At 47.6% G+C, this 17,559-nt stretch overlaps 1 protein-coding gene across 22 annotated transcripts in view; it reads right to left on the reverse strand.

Moving 5' to 3' along the window:
* The window catches only part of CREM (cAMP responsive element modulator), a 197,176-nt gene that overhangs the window by 178,995 nt on the left and 622 nt on the right, over positions 1–17,559 (reverse strand). For 2 of the 22 annotated variants that reach the window (XM_064285090.1, XM_010600261.3), the window contains exons 1-2: positions 9,899–13,999; positions 235–335 (exon numbers count right to left, since the gene is read on the reverse strand). The exons of 2 other annotated variants lie outside the window; for them this stretch is intronic. In XM_064285090.1, coding sequence (XP_064141160.1) covers positions 235–278 — 44 coding nt within the window. In that variant the 5' untranslated portion in view covers positions 279–335; positions 9,899–13,999. Of the gene's footprint in view, positions 1–234; positions 429–9,898; positions 14,014–17,559 lie in introns of those variants that run through there. 18 more of the 22 variants (XM_064285087.1, XM_064285088.1, XM_064285091.1 and 15 more) reach the window with 18 other exon arrangements.

Genomic DNA, 17,559 nt, shown 5'->3' on the forward strand with positions numbered 1-17,559 from the left:
CACTCAGCCTACAGTGCCTGGCACAGCAGCAGGTGGCCGGCGACGTTAACTGAACGGCTGAGTAACTTGGTATATGTTGTCGTGTTGTTATTATCATAATTACATGTACAGGTATATATACGTACACATAACTGTGTATGCGTATATAAATATATACATCATTTCATCCATCATTTTAACTTTAAGATCTCTAAGTAGAACTTTCAAAAGAACAGAAAAACGTAATCTACCTACCTTAGATGTGTCTTAATATACTTTTTCCTGCCATATTTGCTCATTATTAAGACATTTGTAATCAATGCTTTCCTCCTTCCCCGTTTTCTTCTTTATTTATCCTGCAGTAAAATTATAATGTTGAATTGGGAGATAACATTTTATTCATGTTTTTTAAAAAATTAAAACCTCTCCAAACTAGGCCAGGAAGTACACTCTAATTTATATGAAACTAAAAAAAAAAAAAAAAAAAACACTGAAAGCAATTCCTTATTATTTTTTTCATTCTTACTTCTAATTTTTTTTTTTTAATCTCCCCAGGGGAAATTTTTCAAAACATTAAATAATGCTTTATTTTTCTGGTTATTTTTTACTGATGAAAATGTAGAGCATGGTCTAAACCATTTAATACACACAAGCATAGCTCAGAGGTATCAGCTCGATCTTAAAATGCTAACAATTCCTTAACAAACTTAGTAAATTTATCATTTTCTTAAATTTCACTCCAACAAATTTTTTAACTAGTTCTTATTTACGTTAAATTTAAAGTTGGGTTTTGTATAAGAATACTAGCTCCAAACAAAATCCCAACAGTTCATTTAAAACCTCCTTATGACAGCCTTCAGTCCATTAAAAAAGCTGTTCTAGACATCTGAAAACCCAAACCCTGGTGGCGCAGTGGTTAAGAGCTACAGCTGCTAACCAAAAGGTCGGCAGTTCGAATCCACCAGGTGCTCCTTGGAAACCCTATGGGGCAGTTTTACTCTGTCCTATACGGTCACTATGAGTCAGCATCAACTTGACGGCAATGGGTTTGGGTTTTTTTTAGACATTTAGAATAATATGCCAGCAACTGAACCCCATTTTTTAACTTTAATGAAAATATACATAGCAGAATGTACATCCCTTCATCAGTTTTCCCACACACAATCACTAACAGTGGCTTCACACTGTGCCACTGTTCTCCCTAGCTCTACCTACACCGCTCCACCACCACTGACTTAGACTCACTATTCCCAAAACTTCTCGTCTATGCTTTAGAGTTACTGTTGACAATTTGATCTCATACAGGTAATTATTAAAAGAGAGCAATGCTCACAGCGAACATTCTCTCCTAATTTAGTTGAACAGCTGTTTAGTTTAAATACTATATAAGGGGGTAATTTCAGTTCAGTTTCAAGATTCTCAGAGCAAAAGATATGGGGATTCCTCCAGTCTCAATAGGTTCAGTAAATCTGGATTCTTAAACTTCATTTTTTCAAACTGGTATCTTAAAAAATATTCCTTTGACATGCTGAATGAAGTAAAATCGGCAAAGAAAAGGACAAAAGGATATCTGAGAGTACTTATTTTCGAGTTAAAAAAGAAAACATTCTTATCCCTAACTGAGTACCTTCGAGACGTCTGTGCCAGCAGTGGCGGTGGGCAGCCACACATATGCTGCTTTCAGGGTTCCCTTCTAAGTGGTTGCCCTCTAAAATGTCATACCATCCCCATCCCCATCAGTCTTCAAGCTGTGGTGCAGAAAGCAGGCAGGATTGCTGTGCCTCACTGAGAGCATTAAAGCAATGATTATTGCGGCCACCCCCCGGCCCCCCAGCATAGGGGCAACAGGAGATGTAGGGCATTTGAACTAGGCCACCCACAACACAAACGAAAGGCAAGGATGATGCCATTCATTTGGATTAGACCTTATCCTGTATTGTATTATGCTAGCATTTTACAGGGCATCTTCCTTAAAAATTGTGTGATAATTTATTAAACAATAATTGTTACCTATTACAGGTCAGGCCCTTATGCTAGGTACCGGGGACACAGATAAAAAAATGTCCCTGCTCTCCAAGGGCTTGCAACCTACTGAGGGAGACAAACATGCCGACAAATAATGATATTATTTGAGTAATAACGATAGTCACACACCATTCAAGAACAGAGAAGGAACAGTTAATTTCTGTATTTCCCTTGGTAATACAGTTTCTCTTTAGCTTATTTGAATAATACATTCTTATGGTTCAAAATTGAAAAGGTAGAAAAGTCTATTCAGTGAAATCCAGCAACAATCGCCCACATCCTTTTCCCAGAGGCAATCAGCATTGAAGAAAGTACCAGCTTTTTGCCACCAGTCACAAGAATCTACATCTGTCAAGAGAAAACTGATTGGCTTCATACCAGAATGATGACCGTAAAATAAATGTGATCCTGATTCAGGATTATCAGTGAATTATTTCATGCCAACTATTCTCTCCAAAGTCACCAATGACTGCCTACTTGCCAAATCCAAAAGGATACTTTTTAAAAGCCCCTCCCTATCTTCCTGAAGGAAACCCTGGTGGCGTAGTGGTTAAATGCTACGGCTGCTAACCAAAGGGTCGGCAGTTCGAATCCACCAGGCGCTCCTTGGAAACTCTTCGGGGCAGTTCTAGTCTGTCCTATAGCGTCGCTATGAGTCGGGATCTACTCGACGGCAACTGGTATCGTCCTCAACATCTCCACAGTATTTTCCACTCTCCCTGAAATTCTTTCTTCCTTGGACTTCTTATGACACCACATTCACGCTTTTCTTTAAACTGTCTGGTCCTTCATTCTCTGTCTTCTTTGGCCCACTCTTTAAAAAGTTGGTATTGCCCAGGCTTCCAGTCACAAAAAAATCTCCTCCACACGTTCTCCCCCGGCTACTTAGTCGTCACTTAATGAGTCTCAAATCACATCCCCAGTGCATATCTATCTCGTAGATGTCTCTCAATGGTTAGCTCACAGATCCTCAAACCCAAAACGTGTAAAACCCTGCTCCCTCACTCTGCAAGTCTCCTCTTCCTGTGCTTGTATCTCAGTGACTGACAGGACCACAGACAGTCACTCTATCAGGCAGTCCTGCTTTCTCTTCACTTCCCACTTCCATTGTCCCAATTCCTGAAGTGGCATTGTGGTCTAATATATAGCAGTGGGGTGGTATAAAGAACACTGACTTTGGAGGTTGATCTAGGTGCAAATTTCAGAACTGTCACTTCTTAGTGTGAGCTTGGACCATTTCCCCAAGCGTCCTTTCCTCATCTGTCCAATGAAAATAACACCAATCTTTTGTGAGGAGAAAATGAAGCCATGTACACAAAATGTCTCCCTGTGCCTGGACACTGGCAAGTACGTTATCTGACTCGGCCCTAGTAATTCTGCCTTCTAAGTATCTTCTAAATCAGTTCCATTCTCTCCATCCTCACTGCTGCTGCATTTCTGACCTTGATAGTTTCTTGACATGATTAAAGCAAAAGCAGCCTCCCACCTGGTCTCTATTACTCCTTCACCTCATTTAAACGGCATCTCAACCTTCATAATCCAGACACTACTAGACCAAAATACCCTATGCAAAATGCAAACCCAAACATGCAATTTTCTCATTCAAAATTCCCCAATGTTTCCTCTCACCTTCAAGATAAATAGCCAAGGTTCTGAACGTGACAAATCAGGTACTTGGTAGGAGTCTTAAAACATTTTGGTTATAAACGCATTCAGATTTTAAGGTACACTTCTCCTTCCTATTCTACAAATCCTCCAGATTCAAAATTACCTTGTATGGATTTGTAAAGTGGGAAGCCCCAGTTTACTACAGAATAAACTATGTATGTGTATTTTGAAAAACTCAACTGCTTTACATACTATTGACCTCATCCCAAATCTAGTTTTAACGTCTCAGAACTTGCTCTTACTTGGCAGACAAGGGCTGACTCTAGCACCACCACTGCGGAAGGAAGGTGTGGCGGTCTGCTTCCGTAAAGACTACAACCTTGGAAACCCTATGGGGCAGTTCAACTCTGTCCTATAGGGTCACTATGAGTCAGAATTGGCTTGAAGATAGTGGGTTTATTACAGGCAAGTAACAGCTTACACTAAGAAAAATGAGTTCAAACATCTAGCCTGGATGTGAGTTTTTGTGCTGCATTTACTTATAATAATATGAAAACTTTGTCTATGTTAGCATTCAACTCATGCTTCACCTGTGTTGATTTATTCACCCTCTGGCATAATAGCTTCAATTAATTTCACTGGCCTCCATGAGTAAGAAAATCACATGATCTGCTGTGCTGAGAATGACAAATTGAAGAGGAAGACCGTCACATTAGCCAAAAAGAACATTTCAAGATCTGTCTTGAAGTACAACTCTGTCAGTGACAGGATAATACTTGTATGCCTACAAGGAAAACCACGACTATTATTCAAATTTATGCACCAACCACTAATGCCAAGGATGAGGAAATTTAAGATTTTTATCGACTTCTGAAACTAAACCTCACGTGCAATCAAGATGCATTGATGATTACTGGTGACGGGAATGCAGAAGCTGGGTACAAAGAACAATGATCTGTAGTGGGAAAATACGGCCTCGATGACCGAAACGACACTACAGACAGAATGACAGAATTCTGCAAGACCAAAGACTTATTCACTGCAAATATATTTTTTCAACATCATAAACAGGAGATGATACGCATGGACCTCACCAGATGGAAAACACAGGAATCAAACAGACTACATCTGTGGAAAGAGACAATGGAAAAGCTCGATATTATCAGTCAGAATGAGGCCAGGGGCCAACTGCGGAAAAGACTATCAACTGCTCATATGTAAGCTGAAGTCAAAGAAAATTAAAACTGGTCCATGAGAACCAAAATACGGGTTCGAGTACATCCCATCTGATTTTGGCAACCATCTCAAGAATAGATTTGACATACTGAACACTAATGACGAAGACCAAGCAAGTTCTGAAGGGACATAATACGTGAAGAAATCAAGAGGTTATCAAAAAGAAAGAAAGAAAAGACCAAAATGGATGTCAGAATAGACTCTGAAACTTGATCCTGAATATAGGGAACTAAAGCAAAGGAAGAAATGAAGCAAAAGAGCTAAACAGAAGATTTCAAACGGCAGCCTGTGAAAACATGTATTACAATGAAATGTGCAAAGACCTGGAGTTAGAAAAATAAAAGGGAATAAAACACTCAGCGTCTCTCAAGCTGAAAGACCCGAAGAAAAATTCAAGCCTCTAACTGCAATAGTGAAGGACTTTACGGGCAAAATAATGAACAACACAGGAAGCATCAAAAGAAGATGGAAGGAATACACAGAGTCACTGTACCAAAAAGCACTGATTGGCATTCAGCCATCTCAGGAAGTAGAATATGATCAAGAACCGATGGTGCTGAAAGAAGAAGTCTAACCTGCACTGAGGGCACTGGTGAAAAACAAGGCTCCAGGAACCGATGGAACAGCAGCTGACGTATGTCACAAACGGATGCAGCACGGGAGATGCTCACTCATCTATGCCAAGAAATTTGGAAGACAGTTATCTGGCTGTCCAGCTGGAAGAGATCCATATTTATACACATTCCAAAGAAAGGTGATCCAACAGAATGTGGAAATTATCAAATACTATCATAAATATCACACGCAAGTAAAATTTTGCTGAAGATAATCTAAAAACAGTTGCAGCAGTACATCAACAGGGAGCTGCCAGAATTTCAAGTCAGATTCAGAAGAGGATGTGGAACCAGGGATATTATGGCTGATGTGAGATGGATCTTAGTTGAAAGCAGAGAATACCAGAAAGATATTTACCTGTGTTTTATTGACTATGCAAAGGCATTTGACTGCGTGGATCATAACAAATTATGAGTAACACTAGGAAAAATGGGAATTTCAGAACACTTAATTGTGCTCATGCGGAACCTGTACATAGAAAAAGAGGCAGTCATTTGAACAGAACAAGGGCATACTGAGTGGTTTAAAATCAGAAAAGGTGTGTGTCAGGGTTGTATCCTCTTATCATGCTTATTCAATTTTTATGCTAAGCAAATAAGCCAATAAACTGGACTATATGAGGAAGAACGTGGCATCAGGATTAATGGAAGACTCATTAACAACCTGCAATACACAGATGACACAATCTTGCTTGCTGGAGCACTTAAAAAAAAAAAACCATTGCCACTGAGTCGATTCCGACTCATAGTGACCCTATAGGACAGAGTAGAACCGCCCCATAGAATTTCCAAGGAGCGCCTGGTGGATCTGAACTGCCAAGCCTTTGGTTAGCAGCCACAGCACTTAACCACTATACCACCAGGGTTTCCAAAAAACCAAATCCATTGCCTTTGAGTGGATTCCAATTCATGGTGACCCTATAGGACAGAGTAGAACTGCCCCATAGGGTTTCCAAGGAGCAGCTGGTAGATTCAAACTGCTGACCTTTTGGTTAGCAGCTGAACTCTTAGCCAGTGTACCACCAGGGCACCTTTGAAGCACCTACTGATGATCAAAGACTACAGCCTTTAGTATGGATTACCCTTCAACAGAGAAAACAAAAATCCTTACGTCTGGACCAATAAGCAACATCATAATAAATGGAGAAAAGACGGAAGTTGTCAAGGGTTTCATTTTATTTAGATTCACAATTAACAGCCATGAAAGCAGTTAAGAAATCAAACAATGTACTACGGTATTGAGCAAATCTGCTGCAAAAGACCTCTTCAAGTGTTGAATAGCAAAGATGTCACTTTGAGGACTAAGGTCCAGGCCATGACATTTTCAATCACCTCATATGAATGCGAAAGCTGGACTATGAATAAGGAAGACTGAAGAATTGATGCCTTTGAATTATGGTGTTGGCAAACAATATTGAATATGCCATGGACTGCCAGAAAAAGGAACAAGTCTGTCTTGCAAGGAGTACAACAGAATGCTCCTTAGAAGCGAGGATGGCGAGGCTTTGCCTTACGTACTTTGGACACGTTATCAGGAGGGACAAGTCTCTGGAGAAAGATATCATGCTTGGTACAGGGTCAGTAAAAAAGAGGAAGACTCATGACGAGATGAACTGACACAGTAGCTGCAACAATGAGCTCAAACATAGCAACAATTGTGAGGATGGCGCAGGACCAGGCAGCATTTCCTTCTGTTGTACACAGGGTTGCCATGAGTCGGAACCGACCTCACGGCACCTAACAACAGCAAGAATTTCGTTGGTATCAAGTATCCCTTGGAAACCCTGGTGGCGTAGTGGTAAAGTGCTATGGCTGCTAACCAAATGGTCAGCAGTTTGAACCCGCCAGGCGCTCCTTGGAAACCCTATGGTGCAGTTCTACTCTGTCCTATAGGGTCGCTATGAGTCGGAATCGACTCAACGGTGCTGGGTTTGGTTTTTTTAATACAAGAATATATTTAAAATATGCTAATTGGAGGAAAAATTTATTATATTTATACAGACACAATTTGAGTATCTAGTCTGCTCTGGTTAATTAACTATATTATCTTAATATAACCGTCTGGGAAAAAATTAGGTATATATAAAAAGAAAACTTCTTGGGCAACTTACTAGAATACAAAAAGCTTACATAGCCAACAAGCTGTCTGGACTGACCAGTGTTCTCTATTTCTGTAAAACCTACAGTTTAGTTCATGCCCACGCAGTTCCACTCCAGTGTGCCCCAGTGCCCTGTTCCCGCCAGCTTGGTTGTATGTTGGCCAAGAGTTAGTCGTGTTTATCACCAAACCCTCCATGCCAGCCATACTTAGCGTTGGCATTTTGGAATTTTGTTAAATGGCATGTTAACAAATGACACGATTTAAAGAGAGCTGTTCCTTAAGACAGGCTACTTGGAAAGACAAAAAAGGCAGGATGCTTAAAAGATACTTCTGCTAGGAAATCAGAATTACACCCACTCCTCACTTATCAACTATCTTGTTATCTGACATTTTACCACAGTAAAAAGTCTACTATCCTAATATTTTCCACATTAGTGATGTATATCAGGCAGTAACAGACACCGAAGTGTGAGGTGGCAGTAGCACCGCCTGTGATGGTTAAGGTATCAACGTGGCTGGGCCATGATTCTCAGCGGTTTGGCAGTTATGCAATGATATAATTTGGCAGTTATGTAGTAACGTAGTCATCCTCCATTTTTACACAACACCGATTTTCTCCTAACAACCTGGTCTTTGGAACCTAAGCATGTTGATAAGGAGTGTGTGTACAAGTTTATGTAAGCCATATGTTTACTCTTCATACGGAATCTTTAGAATGAAAAAAAGTAATAAACATTGCTAAGTATTTCTACAGGCTAAATTTCATTACTTATGTTCTTTCTTTGCCATGAGGAACAATTTCCGAAAACCAGTTTTTCACCAATTTCCGGGCTAGAAGTTGAATCGACACTTATTATATTTATATTTCTACAAGATTATTGACAGGTCAAACATCTAAGAAGACATCTGAAATATCTCACTTAAAAATAAGCTTACAAATAAAGTTCATGATCTATCCCTTTAAAGCGCAGAAAGAAGATATGGATGCTTTCGTGAAGAAAAGGTGGTGCAATAAAACCATCCTGATGGTTGTGTGGAGCGCTGGTAGTGTAATGGTTAATACCTCAGCTGCTAACCAAAAGGTCAGCAGTTCAAATCCACCAGGCGCTCCTATGGGGCAGTTCTAATCTGTCCTATAGGGTGGTTAGGAGTCCAAATTGACTCCACTGCGATGGGTTTGGTTTTTCGGTTTTGATGGTCATGTAGTACATTCTTTGCAAATATTACTTATTTTCCCCATAAACTATGTCATGGGATTACCCTCTTCAGAAAAAGGCTACACGTTTAATGGATTTTAAAATATATACCATTAATTTTCAAAAGCCAAACTGTATTTTATGAAAAATATGGAAACTAGCAGAAAAAAATTTAGTATGCCAATCATAAAAGTTAAAAAAAATTTTACAGGCAGTAAAAGAAAAAAAAAAAACTGACTCAGAGTTCTCTAAAATGAGGTATTTTGGTTACTTCCACATAGAGCAAAAGTTTTACACCTGGGGTCCACAGATTCTTTAGGGGTCCACGAATTTAAATGGAAAAAAATTACATCTTTATTTTCACTAACCTCTAAACGAAGTTAGAGGTTAGGAAGCAGGAAGAGAAAGAACACAGGGCACAATCTGGTTCTGGGGTGAAGCAAGATTTCAGTTCTTTGGGAAAGTAGGAAATCTTCACAGGTCAACTATAATTTAAGTAGCAAGAACAAGTAAGGCCTGAAAGATAAAGGAAGAATATGAAGCTTATACTGGAAAGCAGGTCATTCTCAGCCAGCTATGGGGAGGGAAGGCCAGCCAAACAGTCAATCCCTGAAACAGACAGGAATGAGCTGATGGTTACCGCTCATTTCAGGTGAAGGAGTTCAGGAAAAACAAAAGCAAGAGAGTCGTAGCCAGAAATTAGACCACTCTGGGAAACTTTCAAATACAATCTCCATACTTTTGGTGTAGAAATAGAAGTACCCAAGAGAAGTCCTTATAAATAATTACAAACACTTGAAATAAAGTTTTCAATTCAAATATAGATTTTACAGAAAATCAGGGCAATATGTGATATAAGACTCAAAATCACTCCAATTTAATTGCTTGAGATACCTGTTATTATTTAAAACTTTATTCAAATCACTAAGTGATGTAACTATTGAAGCATTGCTTTCTTTTTCAATTCTTTTTCTGCCTGCTGCCTGACTTTGACTATTTCACAGTCAATGAACAGCAGAATCAGCTGCTAAGGAGAAAATGAAATTCAAACAATTATGGCCTATCTCCACCCCTCCAAACCCCCCCAACCCCCGCCACTGATGAAGGGAAACAAAATTAAAATCATTTGGGGGACTTACTTTCTTGACTAAAGGAGTCATTGTAGGGTTTTTCTTTCCAATGGCATGCTTCATTACAACCAAGAAACCAAACCTGTTGCCGCTGAGTCAATTCCAACTCATAGTGACCCTACAGGACAGGGAAGAACTTAACTGCCCCATCAGAGCTTCCAAGGAACGCCTGGTGGATTTGAATTGCCGACCTTTATGGTTAGCATCTGTAGCTCTTAACCCCTATGCCACCAGGGTTTAAAAACATTTCAAAACACTTAGCTACACGTTAAGTACAACTGCATTTGATTACTAATTACTAAATCTGGGAAAGGGCAGATAAGACACTAGAATTTGCTAAAATTTAGAGAAACAAATTTCAACAATTTTACTTACCTAGATTGGTTCCTTCTTGTGTATTTGAACAAAACTGGTATCTAAATGTAGAAACGTGTCTAATTAAGTTAAATTTAATTATTTCTATTTTTGCTTTAATGATATATATTTTTGCTTTAATGATATATATGCACACATATTTTAGTTTTCTTTTTCTATTTAAAAAAAAAATTGTCTCTCGTCAATTTTAGGAGGAGTAAAACCATTCTAAGTGTCCACACAGAGTAAAATGGGTCGTTACGTGTGACACGGTTGTCCCAATTCCAGAGCTGGAAGTTTTCACCATAATCAAGGGCTGGGATGTAAGTTCCAGTTAAAAACACTTCTAAGCAAAAAAATTATTTTTGTGCTATCAATGAAAAATATTGAGGCTCTTTAAGATTATGAACAAAAGTAGATGACATTTTAACTCAAGTCTACTATTAAAAAAAAAACGCTTCACTAAAATAACTCTAAAGAAACTGAGTTTATTTCGTGAAATTCACAAAATATCAAAATTCCATAAGCCCCACTAAAAGGTTAGCGGTTGTGATCTGGCCATTTAACTGGCCTGGTTGTACTGCTGTTTAGAAGGCACGCGTGAAGATGCTTCCCACTGTGGGAAAATTGCTTGCTGCTACCGTTAGCTGCACTCAGGTCGGCCCGGACTCATGGTGACTCCACGTGTGGTGGAGTAGAACTGCTCCACAGGGTCTTCTTGGCCATAATCTTTACAGAAGCAGTTTGCCAGGCCTTTCTTCCGCAGAGCCACTGGGTAGGTTTGATATTCCACTAGCCTTTGGGTTAGCAGCCAAACACAAATAGCTTGTGCTTCAAAAGAGCCTGATACATGAGAAAGAGTTGCTACTAAGGTTTTCTGAGAGTGAATGAGAGGGTTGTTTAAGCAAGTCTTTAAAATCCCCATTTAGCTTCCTAGTCTATACTTTTTCCTCTATTTATAGCAATCTGTTTCACATACATTTTACCAGTAGTTCCCTCTAACACTCCTGAGGCCACTCATGAAATGTGCAAAACAGATCTCATTTTAGTTGTTAAACTTTGCTGTAACAGCATTATACCAACAAGCCTTAAGGTGTCTGTCTGCATGAACGATGTCAAGATAAATTCCCACTAATGTTAGCCTGAAGTTTTCCTCTTCATTATCTCTCTTAAAAAACCTGTTGCTGTTGAGTGGATTCCAACTCATAGCAACCCTTCTGTACTCTTCTGGGTATCCTAGAGCATCAGAAAAGGGAAAACCTGTGGGTAGAGGCATTTACTTTTAAGAACAGCCCACTCTGAGGGTATTACATTGTGTAACTCCCAAGGTAAAAGGTATTTCAAATGGCTTTCCTATTTTTAAAAGTAAATTATTAACTTACTGATTAAAAATGTTTATTCTACCTACGTATAACAGACGAGGTACATTCTTCCTGAATTCTATGTTTTTAACTTCCTTTACTGATAATATCAAAACCACGTTCAATGTATGATAATAAGGCTTTTCAAAACTGACTTCTATACATGGAATTCATCAGTCCAATAAAGTAGAAATACTCATTAAAACTCAAATACATTTCAGGATTATTTCCTTAGCAACCAATGTTGACTGCATCAAAATATCAATGGTTTAGCTGTTAAGTGTTTGTATTGTTCAGTTTTATTTGAAGGTGTCTACGTATTTTTCTTCTATGTAAATGGAGCAGGACATATGAGAGCCTTCCAATAGATTACTCACTTCAATAATAAATCTGGCTTAATTTTCCAGCCCAATATGTACTCATAAAAAGAAAAAAAAAGAATATAAAACTGGGGTAACAGTCAAAATCAGAAATATATGTCTATACATATGAAGACTTGGTCAGCATTCTTTTTGTATATGAATAATCTAAAATTCTTCCCTACGTTTCATGAATGATCATAACAGACAAGATTTCACATTTTAATCATGCAACAGCTCACCTCAGTGGGAAGCTAGAGTATGGTCTATTACCCATGGACTCCGTACTTTGTTAAACGGTCTATTACCTGTGAAGTCTGTACTTTGGCAAATTCCAATAATTTTCAGGAACGGTGCAAAAACAAAAAAGACTAAAAAGCTTCTCTGTGTTTGTACTTATTTATTCACATTCTCTTACAAAAATATGTACACAAAACATCAATGTAATTACAACTTCACACTCAGCAAGATGATCCCATGCCACCAGCAAGCCACTGCGAGAACATTCACTTACAATGACCCATTTACAGATTCACCAGAAGTGTTTGTGTGATTACCAACACTTACTATGATAATGCTTTAAGTGCTTACTGATCAAGATTCAAAACCATTTAAATATCTTTTTAAAGCTGTGTTTCGGTCAAAAAGTAATTCCTTAAACGTCAGTTTTTATTAATATTTAGCATTTACTGGCGAAAAGATTTTGATTGCAATTTGCTTCCCTTTGGAAAAAAAATTTTTTAATGTTACTTTAAGTTCAAAGATTTAAAGGCTACCTCATAAGGGAAAGAGAATTGTCATCCAGAAAGATGATCAAGGCTAGAAGAAAAAAGCAGTACTCAAAGACAAAAAAATAACTGCTTGAAATAAACCAAGACCAAATTAGTACCTATTCGTTCCATTTAGAAATGTTGTATGTACCCGATTTAACAGTACAAAACATCAGCAAATACATTAGGTTCACTATCCAAAACTCGACGGTAATGGGTTAGTGGGTATCCAAAATCATAGTTCAAAAAGCCAGTAAACCATTAACCATAAGCAACTGAATTTTAAGCTGTGTGAAAATTTTGGGGTTTCGTGATGTATCAGCTTTCAAGTGGCTGAACCATAAAGAATATGAATTACTAAGGCAAACTTACACAATCTTCATGCTGAACCGCGATCACTGTGCATCTAGCTTTATATTTAAGGGACGGTGTTTGCGCTCCACCAGCCCAACAAATTGAGCAGAAAAGGAAAAAACTGTAAAAGTCAAGTAGATAACCTGCACTGTTAAAATGGCTAACAGGAGCTTTGTCACTTGAGTCAGACTTTCAGGCGGGTCACATTAAGTTAAAATTTCAGAATATTTGATTGCAAACTGACAGTTGCTTTACTTAGCGCGTTGCAGGAAAGCTTTGTGATTTCAAACTTAGGGACCCGGTATACCAGGCCGTAGGATAAATAATCGTGTTTAAGGAGTTTCTTCCCTACAAAACAGGTCGTGGGAACCCTGCTACATGACAAGGCAAAGTTCAGAAGTAAAGAATAAAATTAACTGCGATTTCTGTTAGTTGTCCCGGATTTGTTTCTTCACAAACCCTTATGAGAGGCCACGGCGTCTGGAGACTCAAACGGCTCCATCAGCGAAGTCCCTCGAACTCGTGTTGCGGAGAAGAAATGCGTTCCGTTAATTTATGTTTAAACTGAGTACATAAACTGGGACAAGGGCGTTATTAATCGTCAGCTGTGGTAAACACAACCAACATCCTTATTTCTGGTTTCTTTTTCAAGAGTGAGGACCGATTCATCAGAGCTGTGAGGATTTTCCGACAGGGTTTTCCAGTTCTATCAAGTTCCACAGAAGTCACCGAGGAGCCCGCTCCACGCCTAAAAGACTTATTGGGTTAAAACTAAGGCAAACCGCGAGCCCAGCGGTCAAGCCTACGCGGACGTAAGCACTGAGGTCCGTGAGAGCCCCGGGGACACGGGCACAGCCGGCCTCGGGCCTCTGCTTCCCCGGCCGCGCGTAGCGCCGGGCTCGGAGCCAGGAGCCCGCCGAGGAGCAGCCACATCCGAGACCTCGGTGCTCTCGCCGATCAGCTCTTCCCGGTCCGGAAACCGCGGCCGGCGCCCCGCCGCAGAGCCCGCTACCCGGGAGCCCGATCCTGGGTCCGCGCTGGCTCGGTCCAGCGGCCGGCACAGCCCGCGCCCTCGGCGGCCGACACAAGCCGCGCCCTCGGCGGCCGGCACAGCCCGCGCCCTCGGCGGCCCGGCACAGCCCGCGCCCTCGGCGGCCGGCACAGCCCGCGCCCTCGGCGGCCCGGCACAGCCCGCGCCCTCGGCGGCCGACACAAGCCGCGCCCTCGGCGGCCGGCACAGCCCGCGCCCTCGGCGGCCCGGCACAGCCCGCGCCCTCGGCGGCCCGGCACAGCCCGCGCCCTCGGCGGCCCGGCACAGCCCGCGCCCTCGGCGGCCCGGCACAGCCCGCGCCCTCGGCGGCCCGGCACAGCCCGCGCCCTCGGCGGCTCACAGCCCGCGCCCTCGGCAGCTCACAGCCCGCGCCCTCGGCGTCTCGGCACAGCCCGCGCCCTCGGCGGCTCACAGCCCGCACCCTCGGCGGCTCACAGCCCCCGCCCTCGGCGGCCGGCACAGCCCCCGCCCTCGGCGGCTCACAGCCCCCGCCCTCGGCGGCCAGCACAGCCCGCGCCCTCGGCGGCTCACAGCCCGCACCCTCGGCGGCTCACAGCCCGCACCCTCGGCGGCTCACAGCCCCCGCCCTCGGCGACTCGGCACAGCCCGCGCCCTCGGCGACTCACAGTCCGCGCCCTCGGCGGCCGGCACAGCCCCCGCCCTCGGCGGCCGGCACAGCCCCCGCCCTCGGCGGCTCACAGCCCCCGCCCTCGGCGGCCGGCACAGCCCGCGCCCTCGGCGGCTCACAGCCCGCACCCTCGGCGGCTCACAGCCCGCACCCTCGGCGGCTCACAGCCCCCGCCCTCGGCGGCCGGCACAGCCCGCGCCCTCGGCGGCTCACAGCCCGCGCCCTCGGCAGCTCACAGCCCGCGCCCTCGGCGTCTCGGCACAGCCCGCGCCCTCGGCGGCTCACAGCCCCCGCCCTCGGCGACTCGGCACAGCCCGCGCCCTCGGCGGCTCACAGCCCGCACCCTCGGCGGCTCACAGCCCCCGCCCTCGGCGGCCGGCACAGCCCCCGCCCTCGGCGGCTCACAGCCCGCGCCCTCGGCGACTCGGCACAGCCCGCGCCCTCGGCGACTCACAGTCCGCGCCCTCGGCGACCCAGCACAGCTCGCACCCTCGGCAGCTCACAGCCCGCGCCCTCGGCGGCCGGCACAGCCCGCACCCTCGGCGACTCGGCACAGCCCGCGCCCTCGGCGGCCGACACAAGCCGCGCCCTCGGCGGCCCGGCACAGCCCGCGCCCTCGGCGGCCCGGCACAGCCCGCGCCCTCGGCGGCCCGGCACAGCCCGCGCCCTCGGCGGCTCACAGCCCGCACCCTCGGCGACTCGGCACAGCCCGCGCCCTCGGCGGCTCACAGCCCCCGCCCTCGGCGGCCGGCACAGCCCGCACCCTCGGCAGCTCACAGCCCCCGCCCTCGGCGGCCGGCACAGCCCGAACCCTCGGCAGCTCACAGCCCCCGCCCTCGGCGGCTCACAGCCCGCACCCTCGGCGACTCGGCACAGCCCGCGCCCTCGGCGGCTCACAGCCCGCACCCTCGGCGGCTCACAGCCCCCGCCCTCGGCGGCCGGCACAGCCCGCGCCCTCGGCGACTCGGCACAGCCCGCGCCCTCGGCGGCCGGCACAGCCCGCGCCCTCGGCGGCTCACAGCCCCCGCCCTCGGCGACTCGGCACAGCCCGCACCCTCGGCGACTCGGCACAGCCCGCGCCCTCGGCGACTCGGCACAGCCCGCGCCCTCGGCGACTCGGCACAGCCCGCGCCCTCGGCGACTCGGCACAGCCCGCGCCCTCGGCGACTCGGCACAGCCCGCGCCCTCGGCGACTCGGCACAGCCCGCGCCCTCGGCGACTCGGCACAGCCCGCGCCCTCGGCGACTCGGCACAGCCCGCGCCCTCGGCAGCTCACAGCCCGCACCCTCGGCGACTCGGCACAGCCCGCACCCTCGGCGACTCGGCACAGCCCGCGCCGTCGGCAGCTCACAGCCCGCGCCCTCGACGGCCGGCACAGCCCGCACCCTCGACAGCTCACAGCCCGCGCCCTCGGCGGCCGGCACAGCCCGCACCCTCGGCGGCCGGCACAGCCCGCGCCCTCGGCGGCTCACAGCCCGCACCCTCGGCAGCTCACAGCCCCCGCCCTCGGCGGCTCACAGCACGCACCCTCGGCGACTCGGCACAGCCCGCGCCCTCGGCGACTCACAGCCCGCGCCCTCGGCGGCTCACAGCCCCCGCCCTCGGCGGCTCACAGCACGCACCCTCGGCGACTCGGCACAGCCCGCGCCCTCGGCGGCTCACAGCCCGCACCCTCGGCGACTCGGCACAGCCCGCGCCCTCGGCGGCTCACAGCCCCCGCCCTCGGCAGCTCACAGCCCCCGCCCTCGGCGGCCGGCACAGCCCGAACCCTCGGCAGCTCACAGCCCCCGCCCTCGGCGGCTCACAGCACGCACCCTCGGCGACTCGGCACAGCCCGCGCCCTCGGCGGCTCACAGCCCGCACCCTCGGCGACTCGGCACAGCCCGCGCCCTCGGCGGCTCACAGCCCCCGCCCTCGGCAGCTCACAGCCCCCGCCCTCGGCGGCTCACAGCACGCACCCTCGGCGACTCGGCACAGCCCCCGCCCTCGGCAGCTCACAGCCCCCGCCCTCGGCGGCCGGCACAGCCCGAACCCTCGGCAGCTCACAGCCCCCGCCCTCGGCGGCTCACAGCACGCACCCTCGGCGACTCGGCACAGCCCGCGCCCTCGGCGGCTCACAGCCCCCGCCCTCGGCGGCTCACAGCACGCACCCTCGGCGACTCGGCACAGCCCGCGCCCTCGGCGGCTCACAGCCCGCGCCCTCGGCGGCTCACAGCCCCCGCCCTCGGCGGGCGGCCGGCACAGCCCGCACCCTCGGCAGCTCACAGCCCCCGCCCTCGGCGGCCCGGCACAGCCCGCGCCCTCGGCGGCTCACAGCCCGCACCCTCGGCGACTCGGCACAGCCCGCGCCCTCGGCAGCTCACAGCCCGCGCCCTCGGCGACTCACAGCCCGCGCCCTCGGCGGCCGGCACAGCCCGCACCCTCGGCGACTCGGCGCAGCCCGCGCCCTCGGCAGCTCACAGCCCGCGCCCTCGGCAGCTCACAGCCCGCGCCCTCCGCGGCCCGGCACAGCCCGCGCCCTCGGCGACCCAGCACAGCTCGCACCCTCGGCGACTCGGCGCAGCCCGCGCCCTCGGCAGCTCACAGCCCGCGCCCTCGGCGGCCGGCACAGCCCGCACCCTCGGCGACTCGGCGCAGCCCGCGCCCTCCGCGGCCCGGCACAGCCCGCGCCCTCGGCGACTCGGCACAGCCCGCACCCTCGGCGACTCGGCACAGCCCGCGCCCTCGGCAGCTCACAGCCCGCGCCCTCGGCAGCTCACAGCCCGCGCCCTCCGCGGCCCGGCACAGCCCGCG

This window comes from Loxodonta africana, chromosome 4 (genome assembly GCF_030014295.1).
Source record: "Loxodonta africana isolate mLoxAfr1 chromosome 4, mLoxAfr1.hap2, whole genome shotgun sequence".
In the NCBI taxonomy this organism is placed as follows: domain Eukaryota; kingdom Metazoa; phylum Chordata; class Mammalia; order Proboscidea; family Elephantidae; genus Loxodonta; species Loxodonta africana.